The sequence below is a fragment of the Pygoscelis adeliae genome, unplaced genomic scaffold, assembly GCF_000699105.1.
Source record: "Pygoscelis adeliae isolate BGI_AS28 unplaced genomic scaffold, ASM69910v1 Scaffold195, whole genome shotgun sequence".
In the NCBI taxonomy this organism is placed as follows: Eukaryota; Metazoa; Chordata; class Aves; order Sphenisciformes; family Spheniscidae; genus Pygoscelis; species Pygoscelis adeliae.
The window spans coordinates 347,483-371,441 of record NW_008824757.1 but is presented as its reverse complement, the minus strand read 5'-3'; the positions used below and the strand labels follow the sequence as shown (position 1 = coordinate 371,441).

Here is a 23,959-nt window from a genome sequence, read left to right as displayed (position 1 = left end):
TGTTCAGCCGGCTGTCGACCAGCACCCCCAGGTCCTTTTCCGCCAGGCAGCTTTCCAGCCACTCTTCCCCAGGCCTGTAGCGCTGCATGGGGTTGTTGTGGCCAAAGTGCAGGACCCGGCACTTGGCCTTGTTGAATCTCATACAGTTGGCCTCGGCCCATCGATCCAGCCTGTCCAGGTCCCTCTGCAGAGCCTTCCTACCCTCCAGCAGATCAACACTCCTGCCCAGCTTGGTGTCATCTGCAAACTTACTGATGGTGCACTCGATCCCCTCATCCAGATCATTGATAAAGATATTAAACAGAACTGGCCCCAATACTGAGCCCTGGGGAAGCCCTGCTTGCTGCAGGGCTGTTAATCCACCCACATTGTGAAGAAGATGTAGACTAAATCCTTCCAGTGATTTAGGGTGCTCTCAATATGTGATTCACCTGGTTCATTGAGAGATGATTTCTAGGTACTTTGAAAGGAAACAAGCACTCAACAAAAGAAACTCAACCAGACCAAAGTATTTTTAGAGGTAATGTTTACCTTCAGAACGCAGCAATAGAAGTTAAAAAAAAAAAGCCACAAAATATCTAAAATCTTGAGTTGAGAATGTACAAAACAAAGTCATAATAAAAAGAAAATTGCTTTACAAAGTCTCAAAATGAATTTAAACAGTAAACATGTATGAAAGCATGGAAAATCTAAAATAAGGTTTTTGTATATATTGAATAATAAATTACAGTTCTAAAAATAAAGAAAGGAAAGCAGTAATCATTCTGACTCAAGTAGAGAATCTTTCATCGCATCTTTCTTTGGGGGAACGGCACTGATAATAGCTGTAGGTCTTGGCTTGACAATTTTCAGTAGCATCGAGTACTTTCCAGGAACTGAAAAATAAACTGATAGATACCTCCCCCAACCCCAATAGTGACAGCAATTTGAGATTTTTTCTTCTTTTTCTTTTGTTAACAGCTAAGAGAAAACCTATCCAACCCACCCATCGATTGAGCATGTGTATATATGTGTTTAGGATGCCCTTCTTGGAAAGTCTGTATTGAAAATAGAAAAAGAAGATAGAATAAAGGTGATTGTTTGCCAATGACCAGATTGGTTGGTTCTTTGATTGCTCCTACCTATCCTTTCTTCTGCATTAGTTCAGAGAAGCCCGATACACACACACCCCCCCACCCCCACCCCCAAACACTCTAGGGGGAAGAAGCTACCCTAAGGTGCCCATGGATGGATTTTTCCCTTGTGCTTCTAACAGTGTCAGGGCTCTGGGTTGTGGTGCAGCACCAAGTCTGTTGGGTTGGCCAGGTGAAGGCTGTTCTCCTCCAGTGCCAAGGCAGACTGCGTTTGTCCTGTCTGTATGCAAACACCAAGACAATGACCCTGAGAAGTCCTTAGGGTGTTGATGAATCCCTGTGTGTAATGTGGATAAACCAGGAGATTTTTTTTTTTATGGTGGACTTTCTTTTTTCTCTTATACAGTTCTCTCTTGCTCTCCAGAATCTCCTATTTCTTTGGCTTGGAGTTGCCAAAGGTGACAAAGACCACTCCTGGCTCCTGAAAACTGCCGTTGGTGTGGAAGTCTTCGCCTGGGCTCTTCAAGTACCTCCGAAACACGGGTGAGGCAGATACCTCATATTGGGGATGAGAGACCACATCACAGGTAGAAGAAGTTTGTGTCTCAGATTGCTTGGTGACTGTGGTGGACGAAGTGATGATTTTGTTTCCAAACTGGTCCATTTCCTCGTACTGCTCCATGACAGTCCGGGTGGCTCCATAGAGCTTGGACCCATCGGGCCCTGTCTGCAGCTCCAAGATGCTTTTCTGCCTCCGTGGATTTTGCGGGCTGGGAACATTCAGGGAGCAGTAGTCTGAAAAGCCTCCTTTCATCCCACAGTGACAGCTGCCTTTGGAGGTGTCCAGAGGGCACCTCTCTTTCTCACTGATTGGGTGGTTGGCATTGCCAAGGGTGTGCTGTTTCATTGAGCTCAGCTCAACTTTTGTTTGGACAGGCTCTGGTCTCTTGTCAAAGGGGGTCATGTCATGCCCACTAGACCCTGCTGATAGGTGGTTAAAGGAGCTAAAGCTGTCCTGAGCAAAAGCATCCCTCTTTTCTGGAGTGTCAAGACAGTCTGGTGAAGGGACGTCCCAGGGGGAATGTGCTGTCCTGGGTGATTCTGATGGTTTCCTGGCAGCAGACTCGATGGAGATGTAGGAAGGTGAGGAGGGAGAGCTGACGCGAGATTGAATGAGGCGGGGGACCTCTAGCTCTGCCTTGGTTACCTCAGTCTTTTCTGCCACCTTTGTGCCTTCCACAGATGCTGCTTCCCCTGTCTCCAGTGTGATTCCCTCCTGCTTGGCTTTGCTTGAGACAATACTGATTTTACGGATATTGCTGCTGCTCACAGAGCTTTGGGTGTTCCCCAGAGACTCTTTGAACAGCCCTGAAAGCCCAGCGATGTCTGACTCAGACTTGAGACTAGAGACAGAATAAAGAGCTTTCTTGATGGCCTCCTCGATGTCCAGGAGCCGGGCAAGTGTCTGCTCCTTCAGGTGGATAATCTCAGCACTTGCTCGTTCTAGGTCCCCGAAAACCAGCTCCACTGAGGAGACACTGTCAGCGTCCTCCTTTGCCAGTGTCTCAGCCCTGTCCTGTTGCTTGGCCTGGTGGGCCTTCTGACGAACAACCCAGTCAGGGACCTTCTCAAAGAAGCTCTTCAGAGCTTTCACGTCCACTTTGCTTGTCTCCTCCTCGAACTCCTTCACCCGAGTCAAGATCTCTTGCAGCTCCTCCTGTCTCCTGAGGTTCTCAAAAATCTCCATAGCCTCCTTGACATTGCCTTTCATGATCTCCTCTTTGTGCACTGACAGCCTCTTCCGACGCTCATCTTCCGTTTCTCTTTTGTTTTTTTCTCTCATAACAACTGCTGGCTTCCCTTGAGCAGGTGCCTCTGCCTCCCCATCAGGACATTTCAATTGCCCACTATTCCCCTGCTGTGGCTCCTCAAAGGAGTTCATTGGCTGCTGATGGAAGGACGCTGAATGACACATTTGTGTCCTCTCATTCACCTGCTGCACGACTCTCTGACTATCCCGCAATCCATAAGAATTAGACACACTTTCCCTTTCCACCTTGGATGTGGTATTTTGTGCAATGTCATCTCCTCTCTTTGGATGAGTGGTGTGGCCCACAGGGGAGGTGCTTGGCTCAGTCTGTCCTGGCACATTAAGTGTCTGTGCTCTACCAGGACAGGTTGGATGTGATACTGAAGAGCACGCATTCTCATCTTGGCACAGGTCTATATGCCTCTGAACCACCTCACCTGGGCACCTCCTTGGAGCTGCTGCTTTCCCGGTCATCATTTCATGCTCGACTTCAAAAGTAACCACTCCATTTTTTATTGGCTTTGAAGTCTTAGCACTGTCTGATTCCACTTTTCCTTGTCCTCCTTTGCTGGCCTTGTACCTTTCCTCTGCCATTTGAAGAGGGGTTTTGGCAGTGGTTTTTGGCAGCTTTCTCTCAGGGCTCATACCCTGACCTGTGACAGGCTTGTTCACAGACGTCTCCAAAGTGCAGCATTTTGTCTGAACCTCCCCATGGCCTGATTGTTCACTTACTTCCACGCAGCTTAATCCTAGGTCCATGGGGGGAGGCTTTGGCTTGCTGATCTCCCTCAGGCCTAGAGGTTTCGGAGGCAGGGGTGGAGGGATGGGTTTGGTTGATCTGCTTGTGCTGTTATTTGCAAAGGCGGAATGTGCCTCGTGTAAGAGGTGCTCAGGTTTTGGAGGGGGAACAGGTTTTTTCCTGGGTGGGGCAGTAGTTTCCGGTTTCGGAGGAGTCCTGGGCTTCTCTACAGGACTCTGATCACTGGGTTTGCAGGACAGAGAAGGGAGGGCAAGAAGAGGGGACTGGAGTGGTGCAGAACATCCTGGGGCTTCATCTTTGCTGGTTGGTAGTGGAAGGGCACCTTCTCTTGTTGCTGTAGTTGAGGGTGGGCAATGCTCTGCTTTCATCACAGCAGCTGAGGGAGGAGGAGGAAAGTCATTATCAGCCTGCGACCCTGAAGCCACTACAGCAGTCTGGTTACTAACGACTTGAGTCTCATTTTTCTTTTTACACACAGAATAGGACTGCCCTGCATTTCTGTATATCATAGCGGCTTTAAAATCCCCTCTGGAGACATTAACGTTAGACTTTTCCAGCGACTGAAGTGTGGCTTTTAAATTACCTCGGACAACATCCTCCTTTTCTACCAGGCGCTGTTCTGTGGCGGCACTTTGCAGTGCTCTGATAGCTGTCTGTACATCCCCTCTGATAATAACATCTCTTTCTTCTTGCACTGATTGGTCTTTGTAATCAGACTCAACAAAAGGGTTTATATAGGTTTTCACGGGTGTGGCAGTATAAAGGCCATCCTTAATGCTAAAATCTCTACTAGGCACAACTTGGCTTTCCTGGCTCAATAGTTGTCCTCCCTGTACTTCCTCTGAAGCACTGACCTTTTTGTGTGATGCTATGCTCTTCTGAGACACGCTTGTGTGGGTCTTGGATGCCTCCTGGACTCTAGTGGTGGTGGTCCTGATGGCAGTACTGGTGCTCTCCTGTGTGGTGGATGCAGAGTCTTGTTGGCGTACGGTTGATTGAAGGATCACTGTCCCCTGTGTGCTGGCTGCCTGCTGCCTGCAGGCCATGCGGACATCCTCCTTGTTCTTCTGTAGCTTGCGCTGGACATGGTGTTGAATGTTTTTTGCTTCTGCTGTTGCTAGCCTCAGGCTTTGCATTGCAGCCTGAAGATCGCTCCCAAGGGCCTTTTCTTCTGGCTGCATCTGGCTGGCTTCCCCGGTCACCAAGCTCTGCTGTTTCCCAGCCACTTCTCCCCCCTGAGCTGTCACTTGGGTTGGAAATTTGCCTTGTGTCATAGCTTTGGGTTCCTTCAAACTGGCAGTGGTGGCTTCTTCTTTCTCTGCCTTCTTGCTGACATCTGCAACCCTTTGGATTGACTTTGTAGTCACTTTAAGCCCTCCTGACAGAATTTCTTCCTTTCCCATCACTGTGGGCAGGGGCTTCCCAAGACATTGCACAGTGGTGCCTGTCACACCTGCTGCATGCACAGCCTCTCTCTCTAATGCACCCTCTTTGCCCATGCTTTCAAATGCGAATACCTTTTTTGCTCCCTCCATAGCCCCTGGCTCACCCTCTGCAATTACTTTCTCTATTTGTTCTTTATTTGGTAAGATATGTATCTTAGCCCCCTGTACAACCCGTGGGGCACTCACAGCTGCCCCCTGCTCTGCTTGGGAAGAGATGAGGGATTGTATCTCTGACTCCTGCTGGAGATTCTTCAGATAGTCTAGATCTCCCTTCTCAATGCAGCTCGCAAAAAGCTGGACATTTCCCTTCTCGTTGTCCTCACGCTTAATGGTTGCCGTTGCTTTCTGCTCCTGAGAAGAAGCCAACAGGTTCCCTATCGTTGACTTCACATCCCCCTTGACAACTTTCTGCTGGACAGAATGGAACAGGAGAGAGTAGAGAGTCATCTTCACTGATCCTGACTTTGTCTCTTGTAAGACCATCCCCTTTTTGATGGAAGCATCTTGACTGAGGAGACCCTGTAAAGCCTTGGCTACATTTCCACTCAAGTCCTCTTTGCCTTTAACAGCTTCACTCTGGTCCAGTAGCTGCAATGGGCTTACTTTGATCTTGCCCTCTCTGTCCTCCTCCACCAGCACACTCTGTGCTTCCACATTGGTTCTGTGCAGGAGCTGCAGCATGATCCTTTGCAAATGGCCTCCCACAATCTCCTCTTTCAGGATCTCTGGAGCACCTGGGCTGCTAAGCTGGTACTTCACCATCTTCACACTCTCCGTATCATTGGCTTCAATGAGGATCCCATCATGCTGAATAGCCTGGCAAGTGCAGAGTGTCTCTAAAGTCTCCTTCATGGTCCTTTCTTTCAGTTCTGTTTCTGTACTACTTTCAGAAGCACTAAATTTATCCAAGGGTGTGCTCTCGAAGAGCCACGTTGTACTTTTCACATCTGCACAAGGGATTGCTTCTTGGGCTCCAGAACTGGCCATCACTTCTGGGTCCTTAAGGGTGTCCATTGGCTGGGTTTCAAACAACCAGGTGCAGCGTTTTACGTCCCCTTTCTGGCTGTCCTCTCTCTGCACTGTACTGATAGATGAGCCTCTCTCCGCATCCCCGTACAGGGAGTCCACAGGCTGGTTTTCAAAAAGCCAAGTGGATGTCCTCACATCACCCCGCTGAACATCACTGACACTGACCATCCTCACGTACTTCTTCTGGCCCACTTGCTGGGACTCAAAGAGCTGCTTGTTGGACTGAACATCTCCCTTCTGCACATCATCTACTGTTCTGGGCACAGACATCTTTCCCCCTGAGAAGGAGTCAAGAGGCTCTGTCTCAAACCTCCACCGGGCAGCCTGGACATCTCCTTTCTTGATGTCCTCTTGGGTAACAGCCCTAATCACAAACACCTCTTCTTCCTTCTTGATCTGATCCAAGGGCTTAGTTTCAAACAACCACCGGGCGCCTTTCACATCACCTTTCATGATTTCTTCTTTCTGCACTGAGGTGACCTCATGGTATCCCCCCTCTTTGTCCTGGATAGCATATAAGGGTTGGCTTTCAAAGAGCATTGTGCAGGACTTGACATTAGCTTTGCTCATGGTGTCTTTCTGGATCTTCTGGAGCTCTGTCTCGTCCACTCTGTCATGGATTTGGTCAAGGGAATAGGTCTCAAATACGAACCTTTTGCCTCCAACATCTCCCCCCTTGATATCCTTCTCTGGAGGGATCTCCTGGATGCCCTCAGAGCTGTCCTTCAGGGAGTCCATGGGGTAGTTCTCAAAGAGCCAAGTGAACTTGTGCACGGATCCGGCTTCAATTGTCCCATCATCCTTCTGGGATGTTGGTTTGGTGGCTGTATCCAAGGGCTTAGCTTCAAAGAACTCCTTCACTCTGGACACTTCCCCAGACTGTATCTCCACACGACTGGAGTACCGCATGGTTTTCTTTCGGTCAGCTTCACCGACAGCACTGCTGCCCAAGGGCTCAGTCTCAAATAGGTGCCGGACAGTTTTGACATCAACTCCCTGTAATTCCTCCTGACTGTATGCCTTACTGACTTGTAAATACTGCTCCTCCTGGCCTTTCAGGGAGTCCAAGGGCTGAGTCTCAAACATCCATGTGTATGACTTCACATCAGCTTGGGGCACACTGCCATCCTCCTCCTGCTTCTTTTCAGCCTTCTCGTACAGGGTGTGGATGGGCTGGGTCTCAAAAAGCCACTTGCAGGTCTTCACATCCCCCCGCTGGGAGATCTCCCGCTTCATTGAGGGATGCTCCTGACCTTGCATGGCTTGGTGATGAATGACATCCATGGGCTGAGTTTCAAAGAGCCACTTGGCTGTTCTGACATCACCAGCCACCACCTCTTGTTTTGTGATCCCCCGTATTATATCCACTTTCTTGGTGCTTTCATCAAACTGGTCCAGGGGCCTGGTTTCAAACATCCATTTGTAGTTCTTGACATCACCACTGATGATTTGTTCTCTGCTTACAGAGGTGACTTCATGGAAATTGCCAAAGCTATCCTTGATGGCATACAGAGGTGTTGTCTCAAACAGGATTTGGTTGGCTTTGACGTTGCCAGCTGGAATCTTCTCCTCTTCTTTGGTGACGGGTTCAGCGTCAGCCTGCTTAATGCTGTCTAAGGGGAGAGTCTCAAACAGGGTCTTGAAAGACTTCACATCCCCTTTCACTACCTCTTCCATGCTGGGGGCTGGAATTTCTTCCTCAAATGCCTTGGAGATGCTGCCAAGGGGACAGGTCTCAAAGACATGTTTTCTTTGCTTCACATCTCCCTTCTCCTCTGCTGAGAGCTCTACTTTCTTTAAACGTCCCACCTCAAAATTGTCTTTCAGGGTTTCCATTGGCTGCGTTTCGAATAGCCAGAGTGTAGATTTCACATCACCTCCAATGACTTGTTCTTTGGCTACAGTGCTTTCTGAAGCTTCTCCTTTGAGAGAATCAAGAGTCTGGGTCTCAAAGAGCATTCGCTGCTTACTGACATCTGCCCCTGTGACAAAATCCGTTGAAGCCTTGAAATCCTGTTCTTCAACTGTGATTTCTCTGATGGCATCCAGAGGCTGAGTTTCAAATATCCACCTTGCTCCACTGACATCTGGTCTTCCAATTTCTTCCAATGAAATCCCACGGATTATTTGCACTTTGGAAGTGTCCTTGTTGATGGTATCCAGGGGCTGAGTCTCAAACAGCCAGCGAGCTGTTCTGACTGCATTGCTCTGAATTTCTTCTCGGCAGACGGACTTGATTTCATGGATTTTCCCGGTTTTGTCTCTGATGGCACAGAGAGGCTCCGTTTGGAAGAGCCTGACAGTCTTCTTAACATCGCCTTTTAGCTCCTGGATTTCTGACTTGAGTTGTAGGATGCTCTTCTCCTCCACTGAGCAGCAGCGTCCTATAGCATCCAAGGACTGTGCTTCAAAGAGCTGTCTGGCACCTTTCACATCACCTCCCTGGACAGGCTCCTTGAGAACCGCCTCCTGCACTTCCGTTTCATCCGAATACAGTTTATTTAATGAGTCTAGTGGTTGGGTTTCAAACAGCCACCGGGCAGTATGCACATCCCCTCTGGCAAGGTCTGTTTCTGATACCTTGGCTGATGTTGACAGACTGTCCCCACTGATTGACTGGCTTTCAAACCTCAGGGAAGTACTTTTCACATCCCCACCGGGAATGATCTCTTCTTCTGCCAGCTTCTTTGTGGCTTGATGGTCCCCAATGGAGTCAAGCGCCCAGTTCTCAAAAATCCAGCGCATAGACTGAACCTCTCCTGGAAGAACTTTGTCCAGGTTCACAGATGCCTGTGCATTGGGATCTTCAGTATTAAGCATTTCTGCCAGGTCCTCAGTCACAGCTTCTTCCAAGTTCTTCCTGAGCTCAGGATGCATGTGTCTGTAGAGCCTCTTTAGCTCATTCACTTGACGCTGCTGGTAGAACTTGGAGAAGGCTTGCTTTGGAGGAGGCACAGGGAGTGGGTTGAGATCCTGGCTCCCTGGAGCGATGACCTGGACTGAGCCAAGGGTGGGAGGGGGAGGTAAGTCGTCTTCCATTTTCTTGATGGCAACTTTAGATGATTTCTGAGCTTCTGACATCTTTAGGGAAACAGTTTTAAATATCAGCATCATGTCTTACCCCCCAACCCCATGGCCGTTAATAGTGAGAATGGCAAAGGAAAAAGGCAGCCAACAAGAGAAATCCATGCATCTACTAAGCTCCATACCTTTGGTTCAGTAGCACACAGCACTCCAAAGCATCACACCACTGCACACGCTCCAGGCTTGGTGTTAGCTCTGGTTCCACAGCAACGCGCTCTAAAGCAAGGTCTCTAATCCAGGCATGTGCGGTGGTTAGTCTACAGTCCCCAGGATTCAGTCCAGCTACAGCGTAACAGAGATGTCCAGTCTGGACTGTGTCAGCAAGAGAGAGTGACCACAAGAATAACATCAAGAAGGCTGTCTTAGAGTAGCCAGCTAAAAGTTAACTTCTCCCTCCTGCTCCCAAGAGTCCAGGACAGTGTGAGGACCTGCAGAAAGTCTGGGAACATAAGATATGGGTGCAGGAGAAAGCCAGGGAGCTATTTGTGAAGAGGTCTCAAGAAGAAAATGGGGAGAGGGAACCAAACAAAAATGTCAAACTGAGCTGATGAGGACAGCCTATTTTTGGGTAGTGAGCTAGCATGATGGGCTTTTGGTAGCACCATGGGCTGCCCACTGCACAGGAGTGAGGACTTGTGGAAGGACATTTGTCTGATCAATGATTTCTTGTGTTGGACTCACGAGCGTACCCCACATCTTTTGTAGAAGAATAGATGCACAGTTATACAGTTAGAAACTTAAATGAAGCTCTTTTGACTTGCAGATTTGTACAGGCATGAGGCTAACTAAAGTTTGCAAACTGCTGGAATTAGCAGGCCAAATTCTGTACTCCGTTAGGAGGAAAAAGCACGGCTGAGGGACCAGAGGCTGGGGTAACACCCACAGCTGGGGGCCAGCAAAAGTTAGTCCTGTTTAGACTCAGTCAGCCTGAGCTCAGCTCGAATTCGCAGCAGCGTTGGTACAGAAGTGAACAGAGGGTGCAGTCGTGACGGGGTGGACTGCGGTTGCTTAGCCTACCTTTGAGCCTCGCCTTCTGCATTTTTTCTCCTTAGCTCGGGAAGCCTGGGCGCCGGACGCTGAACTGAATACCTGCAACCGGCACTAGTTTGGCATTTATCCAAAGGGAAGGTAGCCGAGGCCTACAATCATTATCTAAAAGAGACTGTAATCCTGGTGGCTTTCCTTTCAGTAAACAGATATGCTGACCCTTGGCATGCCTGTGGAGTTACGTCTGTAGAGTTATGCCTGGAATATTATTAGTTGTTGCTCAAAGCAATGGCGCGCGGTGTTATTTCACTCTGTTACACGCAGATTGTTCTGGCTAAAAATAAGTATTGAACATTAGTAAAAAAAACCCACCCCAGAATACCAAAATCAGCATATTTTGCAGCAAGTGTAAAATGCAGATCTTTCATATGAGCCAACATACTCTGAATGCACTTTTTAAAATAAGGGGGTTTTTTTTGGATCTGTGAAGAACTTCTGAACGTGGGGAAGGGCGACCGAGCAGCTGATAGCTATATTCAGTATGAAAGTGCTCCTCGCTGCCTTGTGTGGGTATTTAAATCACACTCCACCACAGTCCACAAATATTTGCTTAGATAACGCTGCTTATCTTTAACATTTCTTACCTTGTTTTTTTTCTGTCTGTGGAGAGAGTGAATGGAGTTGTCCTTCACAGTACTCTGGAAAAGACATGAGGAGAAATGACATCAAACTGCATAGATGTCATAACGTGCCATGCAAAGACACGTTATCTGTGGGTATATATATGTATGTATCAACTACAGAGACCTGAAAACCATTACAGGTGAGGTTTTTTTTTTGGTTCACTGGCAGTTCTCCCCAAACACATTTGTTTAGAGCTGGGGGAAAACCAAAGCAAGCACTGATTTCTCCAAAGTTTGATTTAGTCTGTATTTTTGTTTATACTTCAGTATTTTAAAAAGAAAATTGATCTACATTTGTAATTGCATTGTGGATTGTGTAATTAGTCGTTTTGAAATTGCTTTTCTTTTTTTTTTTTTTTTTTTCCTTAGACTTCTAACCGGTTGCAATTTTCCAATTGCAATCTCCACTCATTTATTTTCAGCTGGGACTGCTTCAGTCTGGACTCCTTCAATACAGAGCCCTGATACATGTTTGAGAGACTGCATCTCTGGACAGGGACTCCGCAAAAGCTTGAGAGTGGGAGGGAGCATGAACGCGCCTGCAGGAAGGGCCCAGATGTGAAGTCACATCCCACGTTACTGCTGGATCACCAGTGGAGCTGGGGAAATGGGAAAAATGTAGCTCAGTGCCTCATAACCCTTATAACTTGAATTGCCCTATGACCCAATAATCAGCCTGGAGTGGGTGATCAAATCCCTGGATCCCAGACCAAGGGCTATAAACAGAGGAACACAGGGAGGTTGCACTGTAAAGTTATGCCTGAGTGTGACATATGTGGACATATGCATGTGTGTGGGTTGGAGTGGGTATAGCATGGAGATGTATGCGTTGCTGTGTGCTGAATATTTCCTCCATGGATGTGAGTGTGTAAATATATACGTACAAATAAGTGGAAATCTTATGTATGAATAAACTGTTTGTATGGGCTAGTGGATGTAGAGGGGTGTGTGTGTTTGGTATATGTGTGCATGTGTGAATATAATGTGTCTATATATATGTGTGTGTGTGTGTATACGCAGCTTAAACATCATATATATACATATCAGCACCTCTGATAACATTTATACAATATTTGCAAATGACAAGGGAAAGTTGGTCATTTTTGGAAAACCAAATGCTGTGTTTCTCCAGAATTACGAAACCAGACGTGTTCTCTCTCACCCTCTTACAACCACTTGCTGGGACGGGACATTGTTCGGATGCCGCTGGTGATTTGTGAGGGGGAGGACGGTGGCGCGCGGTGCTTACCGGCTGTGCGGGGCTGCTGGTGTGAGCAGCAGCGGCAGCTGTCTGGGAGAGATAGAGAGCCGACAGCTCCTTCACGGAGGGCGCAGAGGACCTCCCTCGTCCTTGGTGAAGTATGTGGCTGGTGTTGGCTGATATGTCTAAAAATGACCACGTCCTCTCGTCTGAAACAGGGACAGACGTGTGCGGTGAGCTATGTGCCAGAGAGGCGCGCGGTGCTTACCGGCTGTGTGGGGCTGCTGGTGTGAGCAGCAGCGGCAGCTGTCTGGGAGAGATAGAGAGCCGACAGCTCCTTCACGGAGGGCGCAGAGGACCTCCCTCGTCCTTGGTGAAGTATGTGGCTGGTGTTGGCTGATATGTCTAAAAATGACCACGTCCTCTCGTCTGAAACAGGGACAGACGTGTGCGGTGAGCTATGTGCCAGAGACGCGAGGGCACAGCCACCCTGGAGCGTGAGCATCACTTACCCAGGGCTCTGCCGGGCACCCCTGCTGTCTGCACACCGGTTCCCCCGGCAGCCCCCACCCTGGTCCCCCAAAACTTAACATCATGCCCTTTTGGTTAAGGGAGAAAACGTGGACATTTCCACCTCTTTCATGGCTGAAACGGACTTTCAGCCTGGATGAGAGTAACACATCGGGCAGTGACCCGATGCCACCATCCTGCTGTTGGGCCACAGAGGCCGCACCCATTTTTGCATCTCTGGACAAGGCCATCACCAAACATGAGCGAGCTGGACGATGTGAAGGACCATGTTCAGCTTGAACCAATTCCCACTTTTTTTGCTCTGTGGCCGCACTGCTCTCCTGTCGACGTGCCTCACAAGCCATTATATCCATTTATCTTTACCTCTCCCCTGGGAGCCCGTTTCAGGGAACGGAGAGATGAAGAGGCTACAAGACTTGCCCAAGGATGTTGCAAGGAGTCTTTGGCAGAGCCAGAGGACCGAACCCTGCTCTTAGTTTAGAGATCTGATATGCTGAGCTGCACCAGCTCCCATGGGGCCCCCACTGGGGCCCAGCATGGCATTGCTGAGATATTCAAGATATTCAGCGTTCCTCCTACCTTTGTTCAGATGTCTCCCATGGAGATGACTACAGCTGAGGATGTCGCTATCTGGTTCATGAAGAAATGGCTACTCTGGGAGGAGGTGATCTCTTAGCCAGACCTCCTGAGGGGTACACAGAGGGACTGGATGGTGGGAGCAGTCACGCACTTTCGGATGATGCTCAGGCCATGCTCCCTCATTCCCGCCTGTTGCACTCCGTCCCCCTTGGTCCTCATCCCTCTAAACAGTGGGGGCTTCCCCTCCCTCTGAGGATGAAAGCTGTGTCCATCCCCAGAGAGAGGTTTGTGTTGAAATTGATGGCTCTAATGCAAATGGTTTCAGTTTTCAAAGAAAGAGGTAGCTCCAAATTCTAGCTAAGAAATTCTTTTTGCATTAGTCTGCTAGGTGTGAGCAGGATGGCCACCTCCACCTCCCATCACAGATGTATACAGAGCTTTACACCTATATGATGCATCTTAGTCCTCCAGGTTAGTCAGGGCTGTAATTTCTCTGTTACCGCTGTAAAAACACGAGAAGGTTCTCCTTTTATCTGCAGGCTTGCACTGCTGCATTCGGATTTAGTGCGGTATTTGCAATGCTTTCTGTTTGAACAATGGGCTCTCTCGCCACAAATCCAGCTATTGCACAGCCAGGAAAGGGCTGATGTACTTTTTAATACGTGCACATTAGAAGCGCTGCAGCAATTCTAGCGTTCTTTGCCCTCAAATCTCAGTCCCCAAATCATGAGATTTTGTAAATAAAAACAGAATGACACTTTTTCTTTGTTTTCTGCTTTTTAAGTTCAGATTTTCAAGTTTTTCTCTAAAATACTGAAGGAGATTTACTCTGTTTTTATTTTAAAGTGACAACAGCTAATGTTATATACTAACAGGATTCCAGGAGCTGGTGCTTCAAATGAAGTATCAGTTCCTACGGGGACAAACATACACCAAAAAGCCATGAAAATAAGAGCAGAAGGACCCCAGTGAGCTTGTCAGACACTAGCCAGCATGCTGCCGGAAGGTGCCAAACCCCAAGGTTTCTTTTGTCCTTGGTTCCAGCTGCTCCTGCAGATGCGCAGGCATTTGATGCAGAACCGAGGCCGGATACATGAGGAAGCAGTGGGATGCAATACAGATTTAGCTGCCCAGTTCTGCCAGAGGTCACTAGGACACCAGGGGAGGAAACAGAAGAAAGTATTTCCTTAATGCTTTTTTTGCTAAGTCATCATGTAAATATGGGACCTCTCTCCCCGAGTCCACAGCTTAAGCACCGAGTCATAAGGAATTATCCGTCTACAGCCAGTGGAGACAGTGGCACTGCTGGAGCAGATTTGGTGCATCTTAAGATAGGCTGCGAGGTTGCAACCACCCTCTGATTGCATTAGTTTTTCCCCACTCTGCTCAAGAGACCCCAAACTTTGACTAGATCCCTAGCTTTTTGAGACGAACAGCACCCTGGAAGTGGGGAGGAGAGGGTCAAGGCATCGCTGAGACACCGCTTTTACAGGAGCCAGTGCCAATATCTGCTAACACAAGTCCCTCCATCTGCTGCAGTGGGCTTCTCCCTTCATTTGGAGGCTCAAGGCACGCATTTGAAGGGGTCTACTCTGTAAAAATGGAAAATGAAGTAATTGCAGCGGAGGTACCTTGGATTTCATGGTATTTCCTTATTATGGCCGTACCCTGTGAGAAGAGCATTGAAGCATGGGCTGAATTAGCTGCAGAAAGCTTTGAAGAGGGCTTTGAAAAATCTTGTCTGGGAATCTTTCGTTTCTCCTACATTGCTGAATTACCTACTGGAAAGGCAAAAGGGGTCCAATCAGTCTGGAAAACAGAAGCTTTCCTCCTTGCAAGGTAATGAGGTTTGGCTTAGCCTCCCAGTAAGAGCAATGGGGAGATCTGGGGAGAGTCAGCCTTGCTAGCTTTAAAGCAGAAAGAAAACCAAGCACAGATTTGCAGCCTTTCTGGTTGGGAAATTGAACAGAATGCCCTTGGCAAGGGCATGGTCATGCTGAAAGTACTCTCTTAAAAATTACCTCTAGGAGATGGGAGCACTTCACTGCAAGGCAGGGACCCTGCCTAGGCTGACACAAGCATTGCTGTGCTTAACCATTTCGGTGCTAAGTGCTTAACAAAAGCATCCTTGTGTCCTAGAACTGGGCTGGTAGCGTTTAATGGTCTCCTCCCACCCCAGGCTATGGGTATTACCGCTGAGCTGATACAATTTGTATTGGCCCATGGGCCCGTGGGTCCAGATGCTGCACAAAGAAGAGGAATGCGCCCCTCCAGCCAAGAATGAATAATGCAGATGAAGGAAGATTTCCAGTCCATGCAGTGGAAAATAGCACAGCCTCAGTGCTGCCTAGTCCTTCAACCATTAGCTTGGATGGATGAAAGGCCACAGGGCTTCTGTTTTAATGATGGATATAGTTAGATACAAGGCTTTCATTGAAGCCTTCTCCTTATCACTGCCTTTGTTTTCTTTTCTTTTTTCTTCTCCTTTTTGACGTTTTTGCAGTGCACAGGCTGTGCACAGCCCTCTGTTTGCTTATCGCTTCTCACAAAACTGCCTGTCTTAGACAGGGGCTGCTCAAACCCGCCGGGCGGGCAGCTGGCTCTGTGCTGGCGGAAAGTCTGGTCGCTCCACACGGCTCTGCCTGATGAAACAGGCTGCTGCCACCCTCTAAACTGCTAATTATAGATAAGAGTGAAAGAACAACAGTTCATTCTGCTAACGAGAAAGCCGAGCTGTCATGTGTGTGTGGCTAACGGTGTCCAAGCGGCACCTAGGACATCTCAAGAGTTGTGAGCACGGTGCCGCTGCACAACATCCCCTGGGAGGGAGGGGGGAGCTTCCCAGCTGGGGATGCTAAAGCAAAGCGAAAGGATGTTATGCAGACTGGGCTTAGGGTGTTATTTGTTTTGTATGAGATGGAGGGCATGGGAGTCCAGTTCGAGACCTGTGCTGGGCTCCGCGTTTCTGCCTTGCTAAGCAAAAGGGCTCTGCTGGCACGTTCGGCATCCGTTCCAGCGCTGAATGATGCATCCTGCATGGCGCTGATTGACTAGCACTGACTGTGGCCCCAGGGATTTTAAACCTGATACTTCAAGCATTAAAGCATCTCCCGTGAGCTAAAATAGAAGAAAAGAGCTCCTGAGGACCCCCTCCTCCCGTCCCACCCAGCGGCTGGCACCGCGGCCGACGGCGCTGCTGTCTAAGTGAAGGACATGGGGAATGCTCCTCCCCGCTGGGGTTTGTCGGCAAAATGTCCTTCATGCCAGCGTCTGGCGCCGGATGAATCTGCACATTTCATGTGAGGGGCTGCAATGTTAGGACTGTCCATAAGGAGCAGCTGTTGGGGTTTCTTTAGCTCTTCCCTTGCCCCACGTATGTGCCACTCGGGCTCAGTTTACAGCCTCGCTGCCCCATCAGCTGTGGGACAGGGAGGGCTGTGGGACCTGGAAACTTGCAATGGGGGAAAATCATTCCTCATATTCATTTGTAATCACTGATCTTTCTAGACACAGAGGGGAAGAAGGGGAAAGGCAAGGCAACAGGGGGAAAAAGACTCTTAAATATTCATCTAAAAATTCACTCACTTCCTCTTCAGCTATTTCCCATAAATCACTCAACTGCTCTGCCTCTTGCTGAAGATAGTATTACAGGTCTCTTGAACCGTAATTGTGTTACATCTGACAGCCAATTCCCAACAAGTGGAAAACAAATCACTAACAAAAACACTATCCCCCTCCTTCCCCTGAGAAAACCCCATCTCGCCAGTAACACGGCAGCTCCGGCTCGCTCTGCTTTCTATTTAAACTGCTTTATCCTATAGAGAAACAACGCTACCCACCTGCTGGTGTCCACCACCTCTGCTGCTGGCACTCCTTTGCAGCCCGGCTCCCACCACCAACCCCAGTGAGCTACCAAGCGCCTGAGTCACCTATTAAAAAAGGAAGCTGCAAGCTCAGCACCAGTCTCCCGGGTCGCCTGGCCAACCACATGTCATCGGCTTTGCTCCCAAAATCAGCCGCCCTGAGCAAACACAGCTGCTAAACAAAGCCCTTTGTGTCGCCATGTGCGCCCCACGGCGGTCCATGAACCGGGGGTTGTGTAATGGGGCCTGAGATCAGCCGGGGGCTCGCACGGGGCTTGCACGAGCTGGAGGGAAAGGGATAGCCCAGTGGTACAAGTCATGCCAGGGTCCTGTCCCCCTCCATCGCTCGCCAAAGGGAGCGGCGCTCTGGAGAACATCCCATCCCGGCCAGCTGAATCCAGCATCCTCCGTCACCTGCTCAGCATCTGCCCGACATTGCTCCTCTGCAGACCAACACTGGATTTGCCAGGACGGCTGCTGGACCTGGCATGTCCTATGTCATGGAGCGAAGTCGTGTTACGGTCTCACCCCTTGGCTGTGCCATGGCTGGGGTGCTGTGAGACATTCAGTGCATCCCATGGTGCAGGACCCAAAACCCAATACTCAAAGGCCGGTGGGAGCAAAGGGACCCATGTCCTGGAGCTTCTTAGCACGGGGGAAGTCAGGGCAGGGAAAACAGTGATTTCTTCACACTGTGAAAGGGACTCCGTTTTCCAAGAGGATGGAGGTGAACCAACATGGAAATGCTCCTGGGTTTGTGGTGCTCTGGGCTGGCTGTTTCCTGGGAATTTGGGGCCATTTCTGCTATTCCTCCCTGCCTGCGATGGGTTGTGTGTTACTCCCAATCAGACGATCGTTACCTGTTGGGACCCCTGACTCAGGCTGTGTGGCTGGACGAGTGCCCCCATTCCCACCTGCTTGTCCCTGCATGTCAGTGAAACCTCAGCAACTCACCGGCCCCCTCTTGAAGCTGGAAGCTGGTCCCTGCAGATAGGGCCCTCATTTCTAAGTGCCTCTATCCCTAGATGTGGGAGCTGCGTGTGCTGAATCACACCTACCCCATCCTCCTCCCAGCTTTGCCCCCCCAGAGAATCAGTCCCCTGACAAAAGGAGCTCCTAAATACCAGCACCGCTCCATGGCTGGTCTGGGGGAATTTGCACGGATGGGTAAGCACCCATAAAAGCTGGCTGGGAAACCAGTGCTGCTGCTTAATCCGGGAGCCTGGCAGCCCATTGGCGGTGCTTGGTCAGCGGGGAAAGGTTTAAATCTCTGGCTCCAACCTCTGCGCCGGCGGCCCTGGTCCATGGGGAAGCTCTGCCGGAGGAGACGCACTCCGAAGGTAGTATGGGAAGAGGGGCAGGCTGCCTCGCTGCCCCAGTTTGGAGGCTGCCGAAAGGGTGAGTGGTCCTGGGATGCTGCAGCAAAGGGTGTGCAGGGAAGGGTGGTCCTGGGAGGGTGAGGGTTTGGGGAGGGGAGAGCGTCTCTAGCTATTTCTCATTGACCTCATGACGCGCTCTTGAGGCTTTAGCACATGTTAAAATGTTATGTGCTTCTTTTTCCAAAGGAAGGGGGAAAAAGATGGGACAAGGGTGCAGCAGGGAGCATCGACAGGATTTTAGGCAGCCTCCAGTAAAGAGTGAGGACCAGTGATGCTCTGAAGCATTCTGTTTGTCCTGACGGGTACTCCCTCCTGACTCCTGGATCACACATTGCTCTGTTTGCAAACTGCAGTGTTTTCTCTCATTTTCAGTTCTACAAAGGACAGCAAGGATTTGAAATTCAAGCTTTTTCTTTTTGCCATGGATTGGCCAATTATGTGAGAGAGTGGCAATTGTAAACATGTTTTAAAAGAAGTCATCTGTTTTTTGACTGTTTTTGTCCAGGTTACCTTTTTGTTATAACTACATGGGCTAGGAATCGACCTTTAAAAGTGAGAACTGAGATTTTCATATGCTCACCTAACAAACTCAGATGTAAAACCACTCCTGATTATAGTTAGATAACTAGCAAAAATCAGTCAAATTCACAACACTTTTTTTCTGATTCCAAACTTTCATGAGTAGACCTTCTCCTTTCAAATACGTTTGTACAGCATTGAATACAATAGATCCCTGTTTTGGAGGTGGGGGGCATCTCTGGTATAGATCATAACTGTAATGACTAATGCACATAAAAAAATATAAATCATTCTCTTTTGAAAGAGTTTAAGAAAGATTTTGTGCTGTCTGCAAGCCATATGTTGCAATCACTTGAGCAACTCTGGTGCCTAGAGCTAATATATGAATTCTGGGGTGGGAAATGGGCAGAAAAGTGCCAGAACCAGAGGAAGGTGGTAAACAAATAAATAAAATAAAATAATGTAACTAAAGAGCAGCTGTGTTGAAGAGGAAATAAGATATCATTTATAAAAGGAAATAAAATATCATTTCATACTTTAGGAATTGTCTACTAAATTATAGTCAAACAATTAACATTTTGCACGTGTATCAAGTTGCATTTGCAAATCTGAGGGTGTGGGAGAGGGTGAAGGAAAAAACAGCTACTGAAAAGCATCTTGTTTCTAGCACTTGAATTTCAAAATCAGATCTCTCTACAATTTCTAGCACCTCTAAACTGAAGATTCATGATCTTTAGTCACTTCTGCAAATGTTTTTGCCTCCTCAGTGTCAGCTGGACTTTCCTTTGCAGGAGCAACATCACAGCCCCCAGGTAATTTAAACAGCTCCCAAGAAGAGTCGGGAAAATTTAGCCTCAGGCGGAGCTGCGTATCTGCCCCAAGGCAGCTCGGGGCTATTTCTGGGCTTTGCAAAAATCCAGGAATGTGGAGGACTCTATTCCTGGTACCAAAAAATGCCAAGAAGCTCTGCTGAGAGACAGCTGCGAATGGCATTGCTGGTTGGGGATGTGGCCTTCCCGAGTGGGCCAACTGCTGTGGGGTTGTCTTTCCTTAGAGAGGGACTTAAACATCACCCAGGCCAGCTCCCCCGCTTTTGGGATACGAAGTGCCTAGACAAGGCGGACGCAGCCCCGACCATCCGCTCAGCACTGCCTCGTTCTCCATGTTCCTCTGTTATTTGCAAAGGGTTAATAAAAGCCGAGCGGACGTTTAATATATTGCTGCCCCAGGCTGTGTATCGCTGGGATCTCAGTATCCAGCACTGCCCTCTGATGTGCCGAGGATCGAGTATCACGCACCATTCTCGTACCCTCCAGTAACTATTTATCTGTTATTTATACAGGGGATTTTCACTGAAATGGTGATAAACACTCCTGCTGCCAATACAACAAGAGCTGCTTTTATTTCCCTCTTTCTCTATTTCACCTATCCCTGAACGCTGGCCGGCAGCAGGACTATTTTTATCCCTAACCCCTCTGCCAGGCTCCGTGTCCTCTGCATGCTCTGCCTGCTCCCGTAGAGCAGCATCTCAGCCCTTGCAGGCTACAATGCAGGATGACCGTTCGTGAGAGTGGTTTCCCTCCCTCTAAAATCCCCTTCCCCAGGGAAAGCAACGCCGAGCTACCCACTGGAATAACCTCTGTCTGGGGAGAGGGCTTCTTGGCATGCCACGAATACCAGACCTTTTAAGGGAAGCCCTTTCTAACCACTGCGAAGAGATACCTTGGGAATGTCTGCGCAGGCATGAGTCCTGCGAGCATCACCGGCCGCACATCCCGTCTGCGATGCAGAGCACAGCCAGGATCAGGGCTGTGGCGTATATATCTTAAAGCATTTCTTTGCCATGCCATGGTGTTTACACGGGGGCATTGCATGGATACCACGCAGCTCTGAGGAGCTGTTGAGACCCTGCCTTTGCTTTCTATTCTTATCATGGTGTTTCCATGCTGCTGTCAGCTCTTTACCACTGACAGCCAAGAAAACTTAATACTGTTTTGGAAGAAACAGCCATAGCCAAAAAAAATTTAGCAGTATCCTTTAAGGAGAAAACCCCAACCCACTTGTAGCTATTGAGTTTCCCTGGCATTTCCATTTGTTTCTGAATGAGGCAAATTGCCAGTGAGAATATGGGGGAAGAGAGTAATGGTTGGCTTTAAAAGAATAAAATACCAGGTTGTACAGTACTTAGTGCAGAGATTCCTGCTACCATGTTCAAACTCAGACTTGGGGTTTTTGCTGGCGCTGAAGAATTTCCATCCTCCTAGCAACAAGGTTAGGGCATCCTCCCCTGGTTTCCCCCCAAAAGGAGGCTTTTGTATCCTGCAAAATACTGCATCTATTCAAGGGCTGAAAACAGCCTTTGCAGGACATTCCTACAAATTTCCACTGATGCTGGATCCCTTAATTACCACTAGTGGATTATCTACCACTTTGCCTGGACAAGAACATGAGTTTTCATATTTTGCCTCTTCTCATCAAGTGAGGCATCAATTCCACCTCTCTTTCTCCAAATCCCTGTTTTCTAATAAAAACCTGAAGCTACTTCACATATTTTCCAGCAAAGATTTGGGTGAAAACTGGAGACCTGGAGGGAATTGGGGAAAGCTAAAGAATTTCTGTTATTCTCACAACAATCAGCACGATGTGTATCCCAGAAGGAAACCTTAACCACCACCAAATTCATGAGCAGAAGAACGCTGCTTTCAGCTCAGGCTGTTGGGGTCAGGCCCTTCACACAGTGACTGAGGGGCAGCAGCGAGACCTGGACCTGGGGTCCTGGCTCTCTCCTGTTGGTCACGACACAGACCTTAGAGCTAAAAGGCAGATGGATAGTCAGGTATGAGACACACACACACATGCACACACAGGGGTAGGTTTCTGCTCCGTCTTACAGAGTTGAGCAGGTTTTTGGAGTTGCTTTCCATATATAAGCACAAATAGGGAGTGGTATGGCCACATTAATGCTGCTAACCCAACAGGCTCCTGAAGCCTGTTATTTGGCTCAGGGTCACAAACACATTTCTCAGCCCTCCCTGGAGCCTGGGAGAGAAGAGGAGGCAAAGAAATTCCCTCCTTAACTAATCCTACTCTGCCTCCTATTCCCTAGGAATGTAAGACGAAGCAAAGCTCATTTCCCTCCAAACAGTCCACATTTTGCTGCCTATTGCCTATCAGTCCTGAACACGGTTTTGATCTGGAAGATGTCCCTTCCACCCCCAGCACCCATCCAGCTCACCTGAATCCTGTACAGATTCTTTCCCCTGTTGCTGGTCACGGGGACCAGAGTCACGGTAACTAACAGCATTTTTGGGGAGAGAGTAGACACTGAGATCTAGCCCCACGAATTTAAGCCTCAAAGCTAGGAACTTTGATTTTTCAGGACAGGGGAAAAGCACAAATGTACCACGCTCTGTTTCCACCTTGAACATGCCCAAGCGCCCTAGACGACGGTGCTGAACCAGACCGAAGCCACCATACGTGGAGCATGGAGACAGCACCTTCTGCAGCAGAGGGTGGGATTTACCAAGCTCTGGGGCAACAAAATAGTCCACAGCTTTCCATGAGCTGCAACTTCTCTTTCATAGCATGAGGCGCTAAGCATCCTCATTTGCCCTGCATTTTAGCATCAGTCTGAGGTTCATATTCATGCAACACTTCACCCCGCTCTAATCTACCCCAAAATTACTTACAGGGAGGTCTTGATAGTCCCAACAGCTGTGTCACACCGTAGACAACCCCTGTGGAAAATCTATGTGAAACTCACAGCCGGGCAGCCCTTAGCGTATCCTACGAGGAGCCCTGCTCCACTCCCCACACCCTCGGTCCTGTTCACTGCCTCCCAGTGGTCTCTGGCAGCCGGTTTTATCGCTGAGTGCTGGGCTATGTTGAGAGGATGAACCACTTGGTCTATTTTTAGGGAAGAGTGAAATTGCTCTTCCACCAGGCTGAGTCAATCATGAGTTTTAGCAATCCTACACGGAGGCTGGGGAAGTCTGGGGCCTGGCTTATTTTCAGAACTTATTCATTCAAAATACCCCTGGTGTAATCCGGTACAGGACAGGGGATGCTTCCAGGCAGTGGTGCAATGGGGAAGAGGCATTTCCCTGACTCACTGTCATGTCCTCGGGCTGTGATCTGCACGGCCAGGCCCCCTTTGCCTCTGGCCACAGCCAAAGTTTTAAGGGAAAAGCTGGGAAGGTGACAGGTATTAACTACATTTTCTGGTTCCCTATTTCCTCATCAGTTCCAATATTTTAGAACCAAGAAAGAAAAAAAAAGTATTTTAGGAAAGTGAGGGAAGTGTGTATGCCAAGAAGGAGGACTGAGCTATCTGCTTTATGGTCAGCTGGGAATCATGCCCATCCTTGCAGTCCTTCCATTAGCAATGCGGTGATGCAGGGAGGTGTTCTGGGCGGTGTTTGGAGAGGGATAACAATAAAGCACTTGGCCCCAGAGGGCTTTTGATGTCCTCAAAGCTCAGCTGGGCAATGGGAGCTATTTTTATCATATTAATGGTGGGCACAACTGTGTGCCAGAGCTAGGTCTGGCCATGATGATTTACAAATACAAACATAACCAATGGCTCTGGGGCCTATTTTAACAGTCCATCTTTACCAGGCTGGGATAGTGATACGCCTGAGGAACCCAGTAATGTTTAAATTGGGTCCAGCTGCTTTCTCTTTGATTTACTTTTCTGACACCTTTAGAGAGCATAGGCTTGAGTAAATCACCACGTGGCAATGAAAGGAGTTGTAGGTTGGCTATGCCAGTACCAGAAGTCACCATCACCTGAGATAAAACACTCACTCAGAGGTGCTTAGGATCACAAAACACAGAGTGAGAGCCACAAGAGACCCATGCTCAGTCCCACCCTGCTTGTACCCTCCCAGGCCATGCCCAGGACCCACAGCACCCAATGCCAGACAACATGGGACTGCAGCGATGGGGGAGAGAGATGCATGGAGGTGAGCTGTGCTGAACTAGATGGTCTTGGGGCAACAATCATATCTCTTTTAT

The 23,959-nt window shown here is 48.7% G+C and overlaps 1 protein-coding gene across 2 annotated transcripts; it reads right to left on the bottom strand.

The window, feature by feature from the left end:
- Positions 1-943: 943 nt before the first annotated feature.
- Positions 944-22,776, bottom strand: XIRP1 (xin actin-binding repeat containing 1). 2 transcript variants are annotated; one of them, XM_009323499.1, is made up of 3 exons: positions 22,633-22,776; positions 10,833-10,886; positions 944-9,198 (listed from the first exon to the last, which is right to left on the bottom strand). In XM_009323499.1, the coding sequence occupies exon 3, from the start codon at positions 9,196-9,198 to the stop codon at positions 1,504-1,506; it is 7,695 nt and encodes a 2,564-aa protein (XP_009321774.1). In that variant the 5' UTR covers positions 10,833-10,886; positions 22,633-22,776; the 3' UTR covers positions 944-1,503. The 2 variants fall into 2 exon arrangements, with proteins under 2 accessions (XP_009321774.1, XP_009321775.1); XM_009323500.1 differs by lacking the exon at positions 22,633-22,776 and adding an exon at positions 12,121-12,275.
- Positions 22,777-23,959: the final 1,183 nt, after the last annotated feature.